This window comes from Sardina pilchardus, chromosome 24, assembly GCF_963854185.1.
Source record: "Sardina pilchardus chromosome 24, fSarPil1.1, whole genome shotgun sequence".
Classification (NCBI taxonomy): domain Eukaryota; kingdom Metazoa; phylum Chordata; class Actinopteri; order Clupeiformes; family Clupeidae; genus Sardina; species Sardina pilchardus.
The window spans coordinates 18398896-18418614 of record NC_085017.1 but is presented as its reverse complement, the minus strand read 5'-3'; the positions used below and the strand labels follow the sequence as shown (position 1 = coordinate 18418614).

The 19719-nt window shown below is 40.0% G+C and overlaps 1 protein-coding gene across 1 annotated transcript; it reads right to left on the bottom strand.

Moving 5' to 3' along the window:
- Positions 1-793: 793 nt before the first annotated feature.
- On the bottom strand, positions 794-10963 carry LOC134073176 (serine protease 27-like). Its single transcript, XM_062530167.1, has 6 exons — positions 10657-10963; positions 10226-10371; positions 9546-9849; positions 5840-5969; positions 5670-5736; positions 794-1021 (listed from the first exon to the last, which is right to left on the bottom strand). Exons 1-6 carry the CDS (start codon positions 10961-10963, stop codon positions 794-796), a joined length of 1182 nt encoding a protein of 393 aa, XP_062386151.1.
- Between the last annotated feature and the right edge of the window lie 8756 nt (positions 10964-19719).

The window sequence follows — 19719 nt, the reverse complement described above, 5'->3', positions numbered from 1 at the left end:
TAGAATTGAACACTATGCATTTCCCATTTTGGCATCTTGGTGTGTGATATAAAGACGATTTAACATCTTCCAGCCGGGGTAGTGACTACATAAAGTTAAGAGACATAAGTAAACTTGATCAACAACATGTCAGCTGTCAAGGTCTGATAACTGTTCAAACACACAGACTCCATTGTGAGCCACAAAAATAAATATTGTCTGAGATTGATGTTTACTCAGGAACCTAATGAGTTTCATTTTAATCAATTACTGAGTGGCAATGTGCCCATCAGATCTCTACACAGAGTTCCCAGTGTTGATATGGCCATTGGATGTGCCATTCGGTTAGAAACAACAGAAAAGCACAACTAATTTCACATATTTAATTACAATTTTCATTATCCTTTGTTAGTAGATGGGCTCAAATTCCAATAAAATAAAATAATAGAATACACTGTACCACAATTGAGTGAATATGAATACAACCATCACATACGTATGCACATATTCTGTAATGTCACACCAAGTTGTTCACATTAAGAAAATTATTTTAAAAAACGGTCCAACTGGAATGTATTCCGGATTATTTGTACAAGGTCACTGTAAAAAGTACTGTACAACCTGTACAATTGTTGTTATAATGTATTACAATTTTATGGCACAGAGAAAGCTTTCAAAAAAGTTCAGGTAAGAAATAATTAGCTACATACATAGCATAACATAACTTATTTATGGTTGTAATATACACAATACTATTTGATCTTGTATTTTGTCACCGGTGTTTAGCTGAATGGGCTGCACTTGCTGCTGGAGGTCAGGAGCAGAGGTCACTGTCACTATCCACCTCTGTTCTATTGGAGTAGAACCGGATGAAGCCTGGTCGATCCCAGCGGATGTGGGACTTGATCCAAGCCTGGTACTCAGACACCCGGGTGTACACACCAGGATAATTGGGGCGAGCACAGCCATAGCCAAAACTGACAATTCCAGACTGGATCCACACAGAGTCCTGTTGGCTGACCATTGGACCACCCGAGTCTCCCTGTATTAAAGAATGCAGACAACAGTGTAATCAGACAAAGAGGGTATTCATTTCATTTGAGTAACCTTCAACTTCAAGTCCTCAAGTCTTATTAAATTTGAATTTATGCAAGATAATATGAAATATTATGAAAATACATGAGATTCTTAAGTACTACAATAAGACAATAAGAATGGGAGGTTTTCGCTCTGCGTTGTGATTGGTCGAAGCATAAAATGACGTGACGTCAGGGCACTGGCGTAGGTTTAGGGGGGGACGCATGGGACTAGTCCCATTCAATATTTTAAGATGACAAAATTGTCCCCCCCAATATTTCCGCGAACTTATTTTTGCGTTCCGACGGCCAGCACGGCAGTAGGCCTACAAGGCATGCGCCGTGATTTGATTGGCTGAAAGTGCTACACACACGGGACTTGAGAGCATGGAGGTATTAGCTCGACAGTGTCAAAGCAGATTAGCAGAGTCTGACTGGCAGACAAACGTGCGTGCGGGTGTCGACGATATCGGTAAGTTACCGAGGCTGTCTGCCAATACACCCCATAAAAGGCCAGAGTAAAACATTTTAACATTCCCTTTGCTCTTCAGCACGTATATGTTTGCCCCTTTTTGTACTTTGTTTGTAGATCATCTATGCCACCCAAGAGGGAACATACAAAGCTTGCACATACAAAGGGGACATAATGCTTTTTCACAAAGCAAATAATAGCCACACAAACTAGCAGTGGTAACGTTAGTGACCAGACTTTCAAATTTAGATTGTACCGTGGAAAATATTATTAACTAGTGATAGTAGGCTATATGTTACCCAGGATATTGTTACAGCTAAACCTATAGCGTCTGTAATATTTCAACCAAGGTTAGGAGCATTGATTAGGGGTGTGCAGCACGGATAGTGGCATAGAAGTTGCTCTAGGCTATCTATCTTGATAGAATGCCAACGTTTCCTTACCAAGTCACCAAGTAGGCTTAATTAGCGTACCTTAAATCTTACAGTCACAATAAACAGTGGATCTGAGACATTTTCGTTTCTATATTAATTCTGTAATGTATTAGTGTGTAGCATACAATGCAGAGAAATAAAAGGGAGACCACCGAATTCACAGTTTAATGAAGAACTGTCATTGCATTGCTAGACAAGTTCTGAAAGTAGGCTACTTCCCTGTGGCAGTACTTTTTGCTAGTATAATGTCCATAATAATTGATGTTAATAAAATGTTGTTTGTTCAGCATTACACAGTCTCAGGTATATATGTATTATGTCTCATAAATGTATAGATATTATTCCTAAACTATGGTTCATACCCATACACAGTTACTTAAATAACAGGCTATATGATCTGGACAAATCTAAGATATGCGTAGCTTCTGTTATCTGAGAAACAACATTGCCATCTAGTGGTTAAACAGTGGATACTACATAATAATTGTCGTCCGCACACATTCCTCTACACGCGGGTATAGTAATATAAACGCAAGAGGCTATTGTTTAAACTAAACGAAAACAAAAACGAATTACAGTCTTCCCAGTAAAAGTTCACTTCTGGGTGTCCCCCCCAAAGCTGAGACCAAACCTACGCCCTTGCGTCAGGGATCATAATATCTCTCTCTTTTCAACCAAAAAAATCTGCATTATTATTAGGAATTCCGATTTGTTTGTAGATTAGATTAGATTAAACTTTATTGCCATTGTGCTTAGGACAAGTACAAAGACAATGAAATCCAGTATCGTTGCAGTATCGAAATGCAGTAAGGCCAAAGTTCATTGTGGGCTTTATATTACCTGGCACGAGTCTTTGCCTCCTTCTTTTACACCTGCACAGATCATTTTATCAGTGACCAGGCTTCCGTAGACACACTGACACTGTCTGTTCCCAACCACAGGCACCTCAACTTCCTGCAGGGTCCCAGGATTCGGAAGGCTTTCTAAGAGTGGCCAGATAAAAAAAAAGACACACACTTTTTTTTATTATTTTTTTTTTTTAAAGTATATTTTTTGGGCTTTTATGCCTTTTTTATTGATAGGATAGTGAAGAGAGACAGGAAGTGAATGGGAGAGAGCGTTGGGGTGGGATCCGGAAAGGACCACGGGGCGGGAATCGAACCCGGGTCGCCGGCGTACGGTGCAGGTGCCCCAGCCAGTCGCGCCACTGCCGGGGCCAAGACACACATATATACTGTTCCACTTTCCATAAGGCCATATTGACTTTGGGTATGTCTCATAGGTTATGAGGTTATGAACTAACTTCTAGAAAGTACTTTTACTAAGCAAATGTTGACCATTACTTTTATGTTAAGCACTTTCTGCTGGCTAGAATCTTTGGTATGTACATGACTGTTTGCCTAAAAAGAGGAATATAAAATCATCATTTGACGATTGATCTTAATGCCTTCAGTAAGTAGTAAAAATCAAGCCGCTAAGGACACCAATTTTCTTTGTGATTGAAGAATGTATCAAAAATGAATAAATGTTCTTCCTCAAATGCTAGGGGAGAAAAGCACCATGCCAATCTCTAGCTATGGTGAAGGGCGCATGTGATGATGTGGGGCTATTTTCATTCCAAAGGTCAAGGTAACTTTATCAGGATGCATAGTATCCTGGATCCATGAAATAGCTGGCCTTTAGAAATAGAAACATATAAAATGCTCCTATGTGAATTTAACATAGGGGTCAAATACTTATGCCCCTTGTATTTAAGGAAGAACATTTATTTATTGACGATACATTCTTCAATCACAAAGAAAATTGGTGTACTTAGACTTAGCGGTTTGATTTTTGCTCATTTTTATTTAATTGAGGCATTAAGATCAATTGACAAAATCATGATTTTATATTCTTCTTTTTAGTCAACTTCAGCATGGTATCAAATGTTCTCCCCACTGTATCCTTATTTATTATACGGCTCTTCACAATGCAAGTAGAACGCCCCATTGACTTGAATGGGATTTCCCAACGTTCTACCGGTCATTATTTCTTGATAGAGGACCTCTGAAAAAAATAATGACCGCTGTCAATGGCAACAGTCACGTTCTATCTGTGTGGCGAACTATTTCTTTTGTTAGCGGAAGCCACGAAACGGTAGCTAAGTCATTGCTAAAGACACATTCTGGTACGTTTCTTCTCGTTTTGGCAAGTAGCCGTATAATAAGCGGGATAATGTATAGAACGCCGGTCATTATCGGAAAATAATTCCCTTCAGGACGAAGCAAAACCCCTCCGCTGCGCGTCGGGGTTCAGTTCATCCTGTCGGGAATTATTTTCCGATAATGACCGGCGTTCTATACATTATCCCTTACTTATTATATGGCTCTCTAGAATGTTGAGGGAGCTCCCATTCACTTTGAATGGGCCTCTCAACGTTCTACCGGTCCGTTATGTAAGGGATAACGGCCGACGAGGTGACCGGTTCGATGGAAATAATGGCTAGGTGGAGGTCTAGAACTCCGGCGACGTGCGAAGCACGGAGACGGAGTTACCTCCGCCGTGCCATTATTTCCATCGAACCGGTCGACCTCGAAGGCCGTTATCCCGCTTATCTCCCGTTTGTATTCATAACCTGTATATTTAGAACATAGTTTTATTCCACCGTTGCGTCCGTTAACATCGCTAAAACTGTCTTGACTGTGGGACTACTTTCCGCCACATATTAACTTTCTACTTGCAGGACAAAACTGCCGTTACTAGTTCTAAATGGATGGTTGCTATGGCCAAAAGCCAGTCGTTAGTTCTAAATGGCTGGTTGCTACGGCCAAAAGCCAGTCGTTAGTTCTATCTCTGCCGTTGTCAAGCGGGCATTTCCCAGGATTCTGATTAACTTTAACTTTGAAAGATCGCTACTTTTATAGCCTACATGGCATCCAACTAGCTACAATCCACCTCCGTCATATGCTACAATGTTACTATGGTTCTGCACGTCTGTATTTCAGCTTGGATGCAACGTGACAGTTCATTTAAACTTCGCAACGAGTTTGGCGAATTAATATTCAAGTGTGATACGGGAACTACTTCGAAGGTAGCAGGTTATACGAAGTTAATGGCCACCCCATTAGCCAATCAGAGAAGAGAATTCCATCGTTGAGGGAGATAAATTTGCATAATGACCGCTCCGGAGGTATAATGACCGCTGCCAATGGCAACGGGTTCACTCCGCTAAGTTGTTGCGGAAGCCACGAAACGGTAGCTAAGTCATTGCTAAAGACACATTGAGATAAGTTTCTTTTCTCGTTTTGGCAAGTAGCCATATAATAAGCGCGATAATGTATATAACGCCGGTCATTATCTGAAAATAATTCCCTTCAGTACGAAGCAAAACCCCTCCGCTGCGCGTCGGGGTTCTGTCCGTCCTGTCGGGAATTATTTTCCGATAATGACCGGCGTTCTATACATTATCCCTTACATATTCTTATATAATATATTCTTTATTTTTCTGTTGAAGACTTGTTACATACCTGTTTCATTTATTTTTCCCCAGCCAGTGACCCAGCTCTCAGTACCTTTAGGGAAAACGCTCTCAATGGCAGGCAGACAGACAGGCCTTATGTAGTCATTGAAAGGAACCCGAGAGCGTAGACGGAGCAGAGCAATGTCGTTGTGAACTCCACTGGATTTATAGCCTGGATGCTTGATAACCTTCTTCACTCGCCTTCTTACTTGTTTGCGATTGCGGTTAGCCAGGTCTTGAAGACCAAAGATCACCCTTAACCTTGACCGTCTGAATCTGGAGACAGTGCAGGGAAAGCGGTTTGTGTGAATATCCAAATGTACTGTAAAAGGACATACGGTACTAAGCTACAATCCACACAAAATAAATCCAAACTGACCCAACAAGGCAGTGTGCAGCTGTTAAGACCCATTTCTTGTTGATGAGGGAGCCTGCACAGAAATGGTTGCCAGAAATCTGTAAGCTTGCCTGCCAGGGCCAGTTTCCTGGAAGGCTGTCTTGTCCTCCAACTATTCGGTCAGTGAGGGGAGGCCTACCACAAACTGAGAGAGGAGGATAAGCGTTTCATCCAAGTAGATCAGGTCAATTTCATCCAAAATTTCATCCGAAACAGTGTAAATAAAGGCCCGAACACACTGAGTCCGATTTGTTGAAAAATAAAAAATAAAAATTGCAAGAAATTACGCAGGCTATTAAACACCTATATTCTAATTAATCTGTACACACCGAAGACTGAGTTAGTTGCAATGAAAAAAACTTTCGGAACAGTCTTGTTTCGCATGCGATACATCTTACTTGGTGTGTACTGTAGGCTACAAGCCTTAATTTATAATTTCATTTTAATACCAGGGGAACACTACTGTTGTGGAATGACTGAATGATGGTTAGTTGTTTCTGATAACTGATATTTTTTTGGCAATACAGCTCTCCTTCAGGAGGCCTATACCTTCAAAAAATAGCATGCCAATTGTTCTGTTTTACTAGTAATAAATGAGGAGGACAGAGGTACTCATTTCATGAACTTTACTTCATCTTTCTTCACGCAGATACAACGGGTCATATCATGGTAGCCTGTAACTCATTGTCAACGCAGCGCCACCTAGTGTGTTGGATGTGCAATAATTATTAGAACATAACACCAATGATGGGAGATGTGCCTCAAAAGAGATTATGTAAAATAATGTTACTCACCATCAGCAGAGCCTCTCACTCTCCTTCTTACTCGTTTGCGATTGCGGTTAGCCAGGTCTTGAAGACCAAAGACCACCCTTAAAAAGAACAAAGAAGTCCGCACACTAGGGCTCCAAAATTATTTCTTTCTTTCTTTTATTCACCACAATGTGGTGGATAAAAGAAAGAAAGAAATAATTTTGGAGCCCTAGTGTGCGGACTTCTTTGTTCTTTTTACTGTTGCCTTTTTTGAGTCCAGCACCTACTTTAAAACACTCAGATGTGCGCACCCGCTTTTACACTCAAAGACCACCCTTAACCTTGACCGTCTGAATCTGGAGACAGTGCAGGGAAAGAGATTTGTGTGAATATCCAAATGTACTGTAAAAGGACATACGGTACTAAGCTACAATCCACACAAAATAAATCCAAACTGACCCAAAAAGGCAGTGAACAGCTGTTGAGACCCATGTCTTGTTGATGAGGGAGCCTGCACAGAAATGGTTGCCAGAAATCTGTAAGCTTGCCTGCCAGGGCCAGTTTCCTGGAAGGCTGTCTTGTCCTTAGCCTGGAAGTGACCGGGGCGTGTCCTTTCGCCGCTACAAAACGTTATTTTTATACCTCTTCTACTGTTCCAAACAACACTACACTTACGTGGTAGTGAGTAGAGGGTCCCTAAAGCCAAACCGAAGTATCCCCACGTCTTTATGTGGTCGGATAGAGAGTCCAGAATGAATTTAATCGAGTCCGTACCTTTCCGGAAATGTTAATAAAGTGTTGTTAAAACGTTGCCAGCTGCAGCAGCGACATTTTCGGAAAGGTACTGACTCGATTAAATTCATTCTGGACTCTCTATCCGACCACATAAAGACGTGGGGATACTTCGGTTTGGCTTTAGGGCCCCTCTACTCACTACCACGTAAGTGTAGTGTTGTTTTGAACAGTAGAAGAGGTATTAAAATAGCGTTTTGTAGCGGCGAAAGGACACGCCCCGGTCGGTTACATGCTGCCACTCAGACATGCCACCACTACGACATGCTTCCATTTAGACATGCCTCTATTTCGACATGCTGCTATTTATACATGCTGCCAATCCGACACATTTTAGTACCCCCATTCCGACAGTTTACAAATCCTATTTTTTTCCAAGTCAATTTAACGGACCCTATGAGCCCGACGGATGCAAAGTGCGTCAAAAAACACACCCATTCTTCTCTGTTACATTGCTCCGTGATTATTAGTCACAGCGAGATGAGACCTATATTGCATGAAAGAGCAGAACCGGGGCTTTCCAACGAGACTAGACACGTGTCTGTACGATCAAGTATAAAGTATAAAATAAAATCATGAATTTAAATCAAAGTATATCATATTTACAGTCTATATTGCTCTGCGTTCACGCACACAGCCACTGCTCTCGCTTGGATTACTCCGGGACCAGGCATCGCACAGACATGACAAGCATATCAAATGAAAGAGGAGAAACAGAGCTTTCCGTTGATACCAAACACATCGATCCTTTTGTGTTATAAAAACAGACGAAGTGACAAACAAATAAGAATGTCATATAGCTTCGGCTCGCTACTTTCGTTTGATTTACTCGTGAAACGCCTGGTCAAAAATATATGACTTGCATGTCAGATAAAAGAGGAGAGCTAGAGCTATCCACAGATACCAAATACAACCTTCTAGGCCATAAAAAAGACGAAGTGACAGCAAAATAATAACTGTAACATTAATAGCCTATTAATTACCTCATGTCGGAATGGCACGTTGTTTGAAAAAAAAGTGAAATACCGCCACTGCGACCATGAAAAAAAAAATGTCGGAGTGGTGGGACTTTTTCCCATAAGGAGACATGCCTCCACTACGACAATTGGACGTCAATGTCGGAGTGCTGGTATGTCGGAATGAACGGCGGATACCGCCCCGGTCACTTCCAGGCTAACGAGTTTTGGCTAAAAACGGTGAGCTCGAACTTTCTCAATATACATCCGAATGACATGATTTTGGTGTCAACTCAACGTATGTACCCCCAATAGTCCGAACAATTGATCTAAAGTGCATTTCACTCCGGATTATCCCTTTAATCTGTGCACAAGACTGAGTTAGTTGCAATGAAAAAAACTTTCGGAACAGTCTCGTGTGATGCGAAATGTCGCATGCGATACATCTTACTCGTGTGCACTGTAGGCTACAAGCCTTAATTTATAATTTCATTTTAATACCAGGGGAACACTAGCCTACTGTTGTGGAATGACTGAATGATGGTTAGTTGTTTCTGATAACTGATATTTTTTTGACAATACAGCTCTCCTTCAGGAGGCCTATACCTTCAAGAAATAGCATGCCAATTGTTCTGTTTTACTTGTAATAAATGAGGAGGACAGAGGTACTCATTTCATGAACTTTACTTCATCTTTCTTCACGCAGATACAACGGGTCATATCATGGTAGCCTGTAACTCATTGTCAACGCAGCGCCACCTAGTGTGTTGGATGTGCAATACTTATTAGAACATAACACCAATGATGGGAGATGCCTCAAAAGAGATTATGTAAAATAATGTTACTCACCATCAGTAGAGCCTCTCATTGAGTAAGCTGGGGTTGTAACTTCAAAGACAATAGAAATGGAAACTGTGTGTGTAAATATGTTTTTATAAGCTAATTACACATTAGCTTATAAAATGGATAGTTCTGGTGTTTCATCATAAATGGCAGTCAGCATTGTAAAAGACTCTACTGCATTAGGGTAAGGCTACTCCATATCTATATATATATATCCATAGCTATTACATACAATACATATAATAACATTGCTAAAGTTATTATGTATTTTAGTTAATATAATACCTGTTACACTAGAACAGTGTATACAGTAGGTAACTAACTTAGCATTATGGAGGAACTTACCGTTGATAGCTTCCATGTCGTCCCTCTGTGAGTCTGCAGATGTGGGTGCCATGTTACTATTTGTATCTAGTGGTGGAAGCCCAGGACAAGAGACGCTATCATCAGCATCAACTCCAACAGAGGAGAACTGGACAAACCCTGGTTGGTCACTGTTGATGTGGGACTGGATCCAAGCCTGGTACTGAGACACCCTTGAGTAGACTCCAGGAATATTTGGACGAGCGCATCCATAACCAAAACTGACAACACCAGACTGGATCCACACAGAGTTCTGTTGGATCACCATCGGACCACCGGAGTCTCCCTGGAATGAAATGAAAATGACATGAGTAGACACTTTTGTCCCAAGGGACTTACATTCATTAGTTAAATCAAGCAAAATAATACCAACAATAACAATATCAAATATTAACAATGAAAATAATATATATATTTTTTATCAACAAAAAAGCTTAAGCAAGATAATTAGTTAATCAAGTGTACAGTAAGGTGATCAGGTGATTGTTAGACACTTATTCAAAGTCCCAAAACTTTCACAAGAATGTGAAAGAAGAACACTTGGTAGCTCATTCTAACAATGATAACAATGTTTCTTTTGTATCGAAACAAGCATATGAATATGTATTACAAAACATTACTGTGGGACTCTTGGTGAAAGCTTGATTTTGTTTAATTATTACCTGACAGGAGTCTTTGCCTCCTGGTAGCACACCTGCACAGATCATGTTATCTGTGATGACATTCACGCCATAGATACATTTACACTTCCGGTTCCCAATTACAGGCATCTCAACTTCCTGTAGGCGGCCAGGATATGGAAGGTACTCTTCAAAACACCAAAAAGAACACAAACATAAAAATGGTGGGTCTTGGGTATGCATTTTGCTTCAGTCAAACACAGAGAACTTGATAAGACTTGGTAACTTTTTGTACAGTATGTCAGAGCGTGTATAAACATGTAAAAAGTTGTCTTTACTGTGTCGATAACACACTTATGTAGAAATAAGGGTATAGTAACTATGGTATTAGATTAAAGGTATAGTTTCACTGAGATTTCATTACTGAGACAAAATGCCCGAAACAAGACATCCTTCGTATACTAAACATTTACCTCCTTCTGCTACGTCTCCCCAGCCAGTGACCCAGCTGTTAGTGCCATTGTGAAAAACACTGTTGCTCTCTGGCAAACAGACAGGCAGGATGTAGTCAGTGAAAGTCACCGGAGAGCTCAGATGTAGCAGAGCGATGTCATTGTCAACTCCTGCTGAATTATAACCTGGATGCTTTATGATCTGATTTACAGGCTTCCTTACAGCAGTAGGGTCGTTAATGTCCAGGTAGTGAAGACCAATGACAACAGACAGCTTTGAAGTATCATACCTGGAGACAATGATGGGAAAGTGTGTGAGCATTGGCATGTTAAAAGGCCCAGTTAGAGCAGACACACTGCCACTCACAGAAAACAAATCCAGGCTGACCCTTCAGAGCAGTGTGCGGCAGTTAGCACCCATTCCTTGTTGATGAGAGATCCTCCACAGAAACTGTAGCCACTATACTGTAGGCTTGCTTGCCAAGGCCAGTTTCCTGGAGAGCTGCCTTGTCCGCCAACTATTCGGTTATTGAGGGGAGGCCTGCCACACACTTAGAGAAAGAGATTGTGGCGAACAGTTGACACCGTTAGTGTTTAACAGATAGTGTAATGCAGCAAAATGGGAAGATGGTGCAACTCGAAGGATACCCACCCTCAGAGGAGCGAATCTCTGTTGACTCCATTGTTTCTGGTGGGATAGTGATGTCTAGAATCGTGATGATGGCATATTAGATACATGTTGATACTTGTGTATTTTATTTTAAGTAATGGTTTGCAAATGTGCTGGTGGAAAATACTATTTCCCATTATGGCAGTTGTTTTGCACTCTAAACCATTATATTTGCAACAAAAACTTGTATACAAAAATCATATCCTTACATGTTATATTTATACTGCTACTATTGAGGCCAAGCTCATACAAGTCTGAGGTGTTGGTAGACATCGCCTCCAGCAGGATGTTGGTCAAATTATCACAGTCTGGAAATGACTCCATGTCATTGAATACAAGAAATAATTCCACAATCACTGATCCCTTTCTGAAATGTAAAAAATAAAAGGGATAGAACAACACACATGCTGTATGAACTGTAGGCTACAAGGATGCATTCTGGACTAACCTGAAGGCCTTCACTTCAGTGTGGTTGAAATATGAGCCAAACTTCTGAGAGTACATTTTATCCATCTGAAATAAACAGATATAAAATGCATTAACGCGATGCTCTATGAGATTATACATGCAACAAGCAATTGTTAGTTTACAGATGTTCTGCTTTAATCTGCAGTGCACCTTTTTAAATATATGTGTAGATGAGTTCTTCTAACAGACAAATGAGTGTACACATATGTTTTAGGTTGTTTTGAATAGTCAATAGTCACCACTGTGGAAACTTCAGTTGCCAAGCTATGGAAGGCGAACGAGGAGATGTTCTTGAGATCCAGTGTGAATTCCTTCTCAAGCTTGAATACCCCTTTAAACCATAGCTGTGGAACCTGCCTTCCAGTCACTGAAGCTGAAAGTTGAAGTTTTTATTTGTTTATTTGTCAGGGACAATGCAGCGCACATTATTACATACATAGCTATCACAGTCAATGCCATAACAATGTCTGTAGATGTGTTACATAAAAGGTTTCTAGCCAGTTGGCTAATTTGCAACCCCAGTCCAGTTGAAAAATCAATTCACTTGAAAAATCAGTTGAAAAATCAATTCACTGTTATGTAAAAATTGGTTTCACCAGACTCACTACTTCAACTCAATTTGTGAAAAGAGTCTGGGAACTGAGAATTGTTTCCAATAGCATTGTAATGGGCATAAACTTTGGGTTAACTTTGAAATCACTGTCCCAGCCTAACCAATCAAATTGTTCATGGATTCCTAACATTACTTGCTACTGTGCCTATACTTTACACAGTAACACGTTCCTCTAGTCCTTAGTGGAAGGGCCCAGGTTAGAAGCTTGCATGACCCTTGCTATATTTCTTACCATCTGCAGAAAGCAATCTCTGTTGTTCTTGGGTAAGAAGTGCCATGAACTGAGATGTGTTTGTTGGCCCCAGGTAAAAATCTGTGTCCTCTGTCAGGTTGTTCACTACAAAGACAGACGCATTCAACAGATGTATTGAAAACAGTCATTCCAAGTGGAATATTCTTGATGTCTTCAATGTGATATCACATACAGCTGTAGCTAACACTGGGTGTTTCAGGAGGTGAAGAAGGTTTAATGAAGAAGAAGAAGAAGAAGAAGAAGAAGAGCTTAAATGTTATTTAATGGCTAATAAACGAATGGCTTACCGGTATATGTGTCTGTCACATTGCTCTGTCAGAACTTGTTCTCTCTCCCATGCCAACAATTTGTTTGTTTGTAATACCTTTTTGTGGTTAAAACTGGCCTCATTATTAGCCTGGGTGTTCCCATCCTGCCTTGCGCGGTGATTTCATTCACGCTGCTAAGGCAGTCTGGAAACTAACACCCACATTTTCGCCTGAGATACAGTAGGGGACCAATCAGAGAACAGGGGAGAAAGCAAGACCATGATGAGCTATGCACAGACACATTTGATAGACCTCCGTGGCGCCCAATGAACGGATCTGGGCATTTTTTTTTAAATACGAGAAAATGAACGTCTGGTTGTCTCATCTGAGAAGTGGTAGGCGCTAGCCAGGCTACTTCATTATAGCAGTTCATTAGTTTGTCTTTTAGGTTATTACTTAGCCTACATCAGGTCCTAGACCCTGTACCAAAGCATGCAAAATAGTTTGACAATTTGAATGTATGGATGTTTTAGTGGTGAGGTGCATTTTGATTGTTTGTTCTGAGTTGTTTTGGTAACACAAGTACATAGCAATTAGCTAATGCTTCATAACTTATTAGTGAAGCAACACTCTTGCACTGTTACATTACCATGGAATCAGAGTGCCAATTACCCCACCATAATTGGGGGGTACTGCTCATAGTTTGAATTAGGGGGGGGGGTACTGGTACATACGTTAATACATGAAGGTTGTAAAATTACACATTTTCAACAAGCTAAACGTCTGCTAGCAACTTACATTTACATGTCAGCAGCAAACTGAATTACACTTGCTTGAGAAGTTGAAGTTGCTCTCCATGCTCACTGAGCTCAATGCAAATCAAACAGTAATAGGCTAACTGAAAAAAAATCAATAACACCATACCAATCTCTATGTATGATGAAGGGTATGTGATGAGGTTCAGCTATTTCAACTCAAAAGGCCAAGGGAACTTTATTAGAATGCATAGGATCCATGAAATAACTGGCCTTTAAAAATAAAATCTACCTGCCTCTATGGGAATCTAACATAGGGGTGTACTCACATACGCCCCCTGTATGTTAAAGAGGACATAACATGGATGAATTTAGTATTGCACTGTGTTCTCTGATGTTAAAATAGTATATATTCAACTTTGATTCATAAAAAATATAGTCAATTGCAATTTTGCAAACCCAATACAGATATGAGATGAAAATGATAATGTGTTTAGTTTGAGTAGCCTATTTTGTGTTGACTGTTACACATTAAACGTGTTGCCTAAATGCAACAAAACGCATGAAGATCGTAATTAATCTATGACAAATGGTGGTATTATTTTATGTATATTTTTGGTCTCTGTATTTATCCCATCCTTGAATTTAAACACTCAAAGTACACAATGAGTTTACTGTTTGGTGAAATGTAAGGCATATTGACTGATGTCATTACATGGGGGTATAGTTGATTACCAATGAAGTAAAGATGAAAATATTGGAAAAATGAGAAAACGGCAATTTTTTTTTGCATAAAATTGATGCAAAATCATGTAGAAATGTGTTTTAAGAGTATTTTTTTGTTTGATGTTGTCACCACATGTGTTCTGTGCATCTGGAATGCATTTATTACCAACTTATCCACCCCACTGAGGATTTGAAGAAAATTTTAATTTTTCAACATTTTCTATCAAAAAATGGGTACATACACTAAAATGGCCACAATGTTTTTTCACGATATTTACGGCAGAGCAGACCCTACAATTATTGGTTCTTAGGGTCAAAGTTAAAAGAAAAAACACAAATAAAAAGTATGACAGACCATGTCAGGTTCAACCCATTTTATTGAGCTTTTGAGACTTTGGCTCCCTACATGAGCTGCAAGAGTAGGAGATATGCATATAAATTGCACAAATAGGAGATACAGGAAAGTTGACAAGCATAATTTATTTTTGTGGAGAGAATGTGCAGAACAGAGCGGCGGTCATATTGTGTACCGCTATGCGGTGCATCTAGTTTTACACTTGGTAGGCTTCACCACTCTCACTAGATGTTAGCTTATAAAGTGAATAACTTTGGGATTGTATGTGTTTTATATCTGAATTTAGCATCAATATTAATATTTTTTATTCTCACACCCTCTACAAACATCATACCTTTTATATGTACTGTATAGGTATACTTACCATGGAAGATGGTAGAGCTGACACTTTTTAAAAAATGTATTTATTGTAGCCTACTCTGCCTTATTAAGTTTACTTCAGTGACATGCTAATTTCATAATCAATTTAAACAAAAGTTGAAGTTCTATATTGGTTCTATATTGTGTGGTTCAATATTATACTGTAAGTCACTCACCTTGTAGGTGCCCACAGGTCCATTGTTCTCTTAAAAAGGTATCCATCCAGTCAACATGTTTCACATTTCCTTCCGATTCATTTCTGATCACTTGATTTACAGTGTTAGGCCAACAATCCCGTGAAAGTGAAGGACAGTTAAATTCCACTGATGCCCCTCTCGTCGGTGAAACACCAATTTGTTCCATTCCTCTGATGAGTATACTGGAGATAACACCTTTCAAAACCAGTACCATAACAGCTAACAATGGCAAAACATTGTGTCTAACCATAGTTTTGTAAATAAAAAAGTCTTTGTCTTTTTTGGAACCAGTGCTCCTGCAGCAGAGTTGCATGTCTGTCCACAAAAGTGACTAGATGTGAACCATAAATGATCAGTCACAGAAGTACTCTAGCTGAAGTGCAGATTTGGCCAGATCTAATCTTGAGTTCTGGATGATAAAGTCAAAACACTAAGCTGTTTGTGCTGATAAGAACAGCATAAAAAAAATAATGACATATACTGCCCTTACTTTTCTCATTCAAGCCAGTGTCTCAATAAATCATCAGAAACATCTGTGTCAGTCTTCGCATCTTTGTAGTCTTTTTTAGCCTACAGTACATTAGGCTAGTTTATTGATTTGAGTTACTGTAGCAGAAAGTGTACCCTTTATGAGGAAAGACACTGCTCTCAGCAGTAACTTATTGGAGAGCATCTCTGTATCTCTATGTCATACATTTCTGTGGCAGTAACAACTTCATCCTTATTGGTAATAGTCATGATTTGTTCCTAGAACAATACAGCTAGGCATGATCTTTCTAGGGCTGATTAACTGCTACGATATTTAAACCTGGAACATGACTAAATGTCCACCTGATAAACAGTGTTGTGTCCCCAGAACATGTGTGGGTCAACACCACAATTTATGACAAACATGACTAGAAAAGCACTCCGAGAGCCCATACCTCCGCCAAGCGGAAACATAACCGCCTCCTAGATCCAGACGGTGATACGGATCACTCCCAAAATGCAATAATTTCTTCCTTGGGTCATTTCAGACCTTTTCCTGAAAATTTTGTCAAAATCCATCCATAACTTGTCGAGTTATCTTGCGAACAAACAAACAGACCAAATGAAAACGTAACCTCCTTGGCAGAGATAATAATAGCTTAATATCTAATAATATTAATAATGATATTATTATTGTAATACTAATATTAGTATTATTATTATTAATAATAATAATAATAATAATTAATAATAATTATATCAACCAGTGATGTTATGAAGTGTGTTTCCCAGAGGGATAACCTAATGGGGCGTTCATGGGGTCTGGGAACGATGGGAATGTTCTCAGTGATGACGCTGATCTTCTAACTGCGAGTATTCTTGTTTTTTGCAGTTGGAATGTGGGAAAAATATGGACAGCATGTAAAAGAAGGATATGCAGCTTTCAAGTGACAAAAACGGCAAATGGCCAAGTCCACTTTAAAATGGCTGGACATCAAAGTCCACATGGATTTAAACGACAAAATGATGAAAACCCACAACCAGGGAAGTTTCTTAGCAAAATCTTCCCCAATTTACCAGGTACCCCCCCCCCCCCCCCCCATTATTCCCATACTCCATGAGAAGTTTTCCAGTCACACTGCTAATTCCGACACATGGATGCGGCATGTATCTTTCAGAACTTAGCCGAAATGACAGTCACATAAAGACATTTGTTTTTACTTTGCCATAAAGAGTTTTTTTTGTAAATCCTTGTAAAAAAACAAACAACAAAAAAAATCTAAATTATGTTGACCATGATTCCATTCATAAAATCAATAAAAGGGGGAAATATCCAAGGGGATGAATACCTTTTATACGTAGACACTGACAGGTGCCATAGTAACCAAATGATCAGCGTTACTCGCCTATCAGTGGTCATAGTGTTCTTTGCTGATTGGTGTATTGGCACTTTCTATGTTAACACTGCTGAAGGACAGGCTATTCATTACGAGTGCACTCCTCTATGGCAGTACAAAATATGACCACCTCTCAGTCCTGCACACTGTCTCTGCAAAAATATATCACGCTTGTCAATTTGTTTCCATCTCCTACTTTATCCCCTACTGCAACTTTTATGTGTGAATATGAGTGTGTGCATGTGTGTGCTTGCTTTTGTGTGTGTGTGGTGGGGGTAATGGAACATTTGTGTGTGTGTGTGTGTGCATCTGCTTGCCTACATTTGTGTGTGTGTGTGTGTTTTATGTGTCTGTGTGGGTAATGGTGTGTGTATATGTTTTACGTGCGTATGCGTGTTTACATGTGTGTGTGTGCGCACGTGTGGGTGTGTTTGTGCATGCGTGTGTGTGCGTGTTTATGTGTGTGTGCATGCAGGTGCGTGTGTGTTCGTATCCCTGCCTACTGTGTGTCTTTGTGTGTGTGTGTGTGTGTGCGTGTGTGTGTACGTGCATGTGCGTACCTGTGTGTATTTCTTATACATTTTTTTATTTTTTTTAATTGCGATCAAACACCTCCACGTTTTCCCTATCAAAATACAGTTACACGAGTATTTACACGACCAAGTATGGTGAGACAAAATAAAACGTGGCACTTTTCTAAGCAGGTAAGAAGGATAGCACTTCAGAGCAAGATTTGACTTGGCGCACTAATATGCTCCCTCTAAAGTGAAACTGAAAATCCAAGAGTGATGATACTGCGCCGAGTGTAAGTGCTCCCAAGTGTTGTTACGCCATACAGTATACTCGCTTAGAAAAGCTGCACATTTTATTTTGTCTTATGGCGTTACATTTTTGCCTCATTTATGAGCGCAGAGTGGAGCAATATTGAGCGCAGAAACATATTTTGAGCAAGCACACAAATTATATTTTGAGGGAAAATTAAACTTGAGCACAAAGAATTTGTAATAGAGCAAACGGGAATCGATTCTGTGCTCAACAAATTTCATTGTGTGTTCATTACGGTCAACATGTATGTGCAACAACAGCCCCCCTTTCATTCAGTTTCACTGTACGCGCCCTCATACACAGCTCCCTTTGCTCTCTCTAGCTCTCTCCCTCTCGCTCAAGTTCATCTCTGCGCCCGCTCAAAATACGTGGACAGCATTATATTTGTGCCATAAAAGGGAGAGAGCTCAAAATATGATTTGTGTGCTTGCTCAAAATATGTTTCTGCAATCAATATTGCTCCACTCTGCACTCATAAATGAGGCGCAAATGTAACGCCATAGGTTGGGGGGGGGGGGGGGGGGGGGGGCTGTGCCAGATGAAAACAATGGTTCTATGAAATCCTGCAATCCAAAACAATGGTTCCATCCTTGTGGGGGCTACATGCCCACCAAGTTCTGAACTTCTGTGCACCCTGGTCTTTCATGTACACACATAGCCGGGTATTTTTAAAACCGAATATTCAAGCCAGATTCTCATTCAAGCCAGTGTCTCAATAAATCATCAGAAACATCTGTGTCAGTCTTCGCATCTTTGTAGTCTTTTTTAGCCTACAGTGCATTAGGCTAGTTTATTGATTTGAGTTACTGTAGCAGAAAGTGTACCCTTTATGAGGAAAAACACTGCTCTCAGCAGTAACTTATTGGAGAGCATCTATGTATCTCTATGTCATACATTTCTGTGGCAGTAATAGTCATTGGTAATAGTCATGATTTGTTCCTTTGTTCCTTTTATTGGTAATAGTCATGATTTGTTCCTAGAACAATACAGCCAGGCATGATCTTTCTAGGACTGATTAACTGCTACGATATTTTTAACCTGGAACATGACTAAATGTCCACCTGATAAACAGTGTTGTGTCCCCAGAACATGTGTGGGTCAACACCACAGTTTATGATCTCCAGTGATGCGTAACTGATAGTAACTGTCTGTTCAGTGTGATGACTCAGCAACTGTGTCTATGTACATAGCCTACTGTACATGCAGATTAAATAAAACAGAATGTAATGTTTACTTATAACGTACAGTATATCTTACGTCACCAGACATAACTAGAAAAGCACTCCGAGAGCCCATACCTCCGCCAAGTGGAAACATAACCGCCTCCTAGAACCAGACGGTGATACGGATCACTCCTAGCCTGATGAGCCAGACCCACATCAAGATGTAGGGTCTGGACACTCACCGTAGACAGGGCTCAATCAGAGGGGGTGGGATAAACAGTTGTCTTTCAAATTCCCTCCCCGCAATAGGATAACGCTAAACAAATCATCTTCTTGTTTTCAAGTAGCAAGAAGCAGGTAAGAAGGATAGCACTTCAGAGCAAGATTTGACTTGGCGCATCATCTTCTTGTTTTCAAATAACATGTTTCATTGCTCCACTCTGCACTCATAAATGAGGCACAAATGTAACGCCATAGGTTGGGGGGGGGGTTTTCAATGGTTGATTTTCAATCAACCATTGAAAACAATGGTTCCATGAAATCCTGCAATCCAAAACAAAACAATGGTTCCATCCTTGTGGGGGCT

Excerpts from the sequence above, each read along its gene's own strand:
- LOC134073176 (XM_062530167.1), bottom strand. The coding sequence starts at position 10,963 with ATGCCAATGCTCACACACTTTCCCATCATTGTCTCCAGGTATGATACT. Across the intron at positions 10,372-10,656 it reads GGGAGACGTAGCAGAAGGAG|AGTACCTTCCATATCCTGGC; the intron begins GTAAATGTTTAG and ends GGTGTTTTGAAG. Across the intron at positions 1,022-5,669 it reads CTAACCGCAATCGCAAACAA|GGAGACTCGGGTGGTCCAAT; the intron begins GTAAGAAGGCGA and ends TCTTTAATACAG.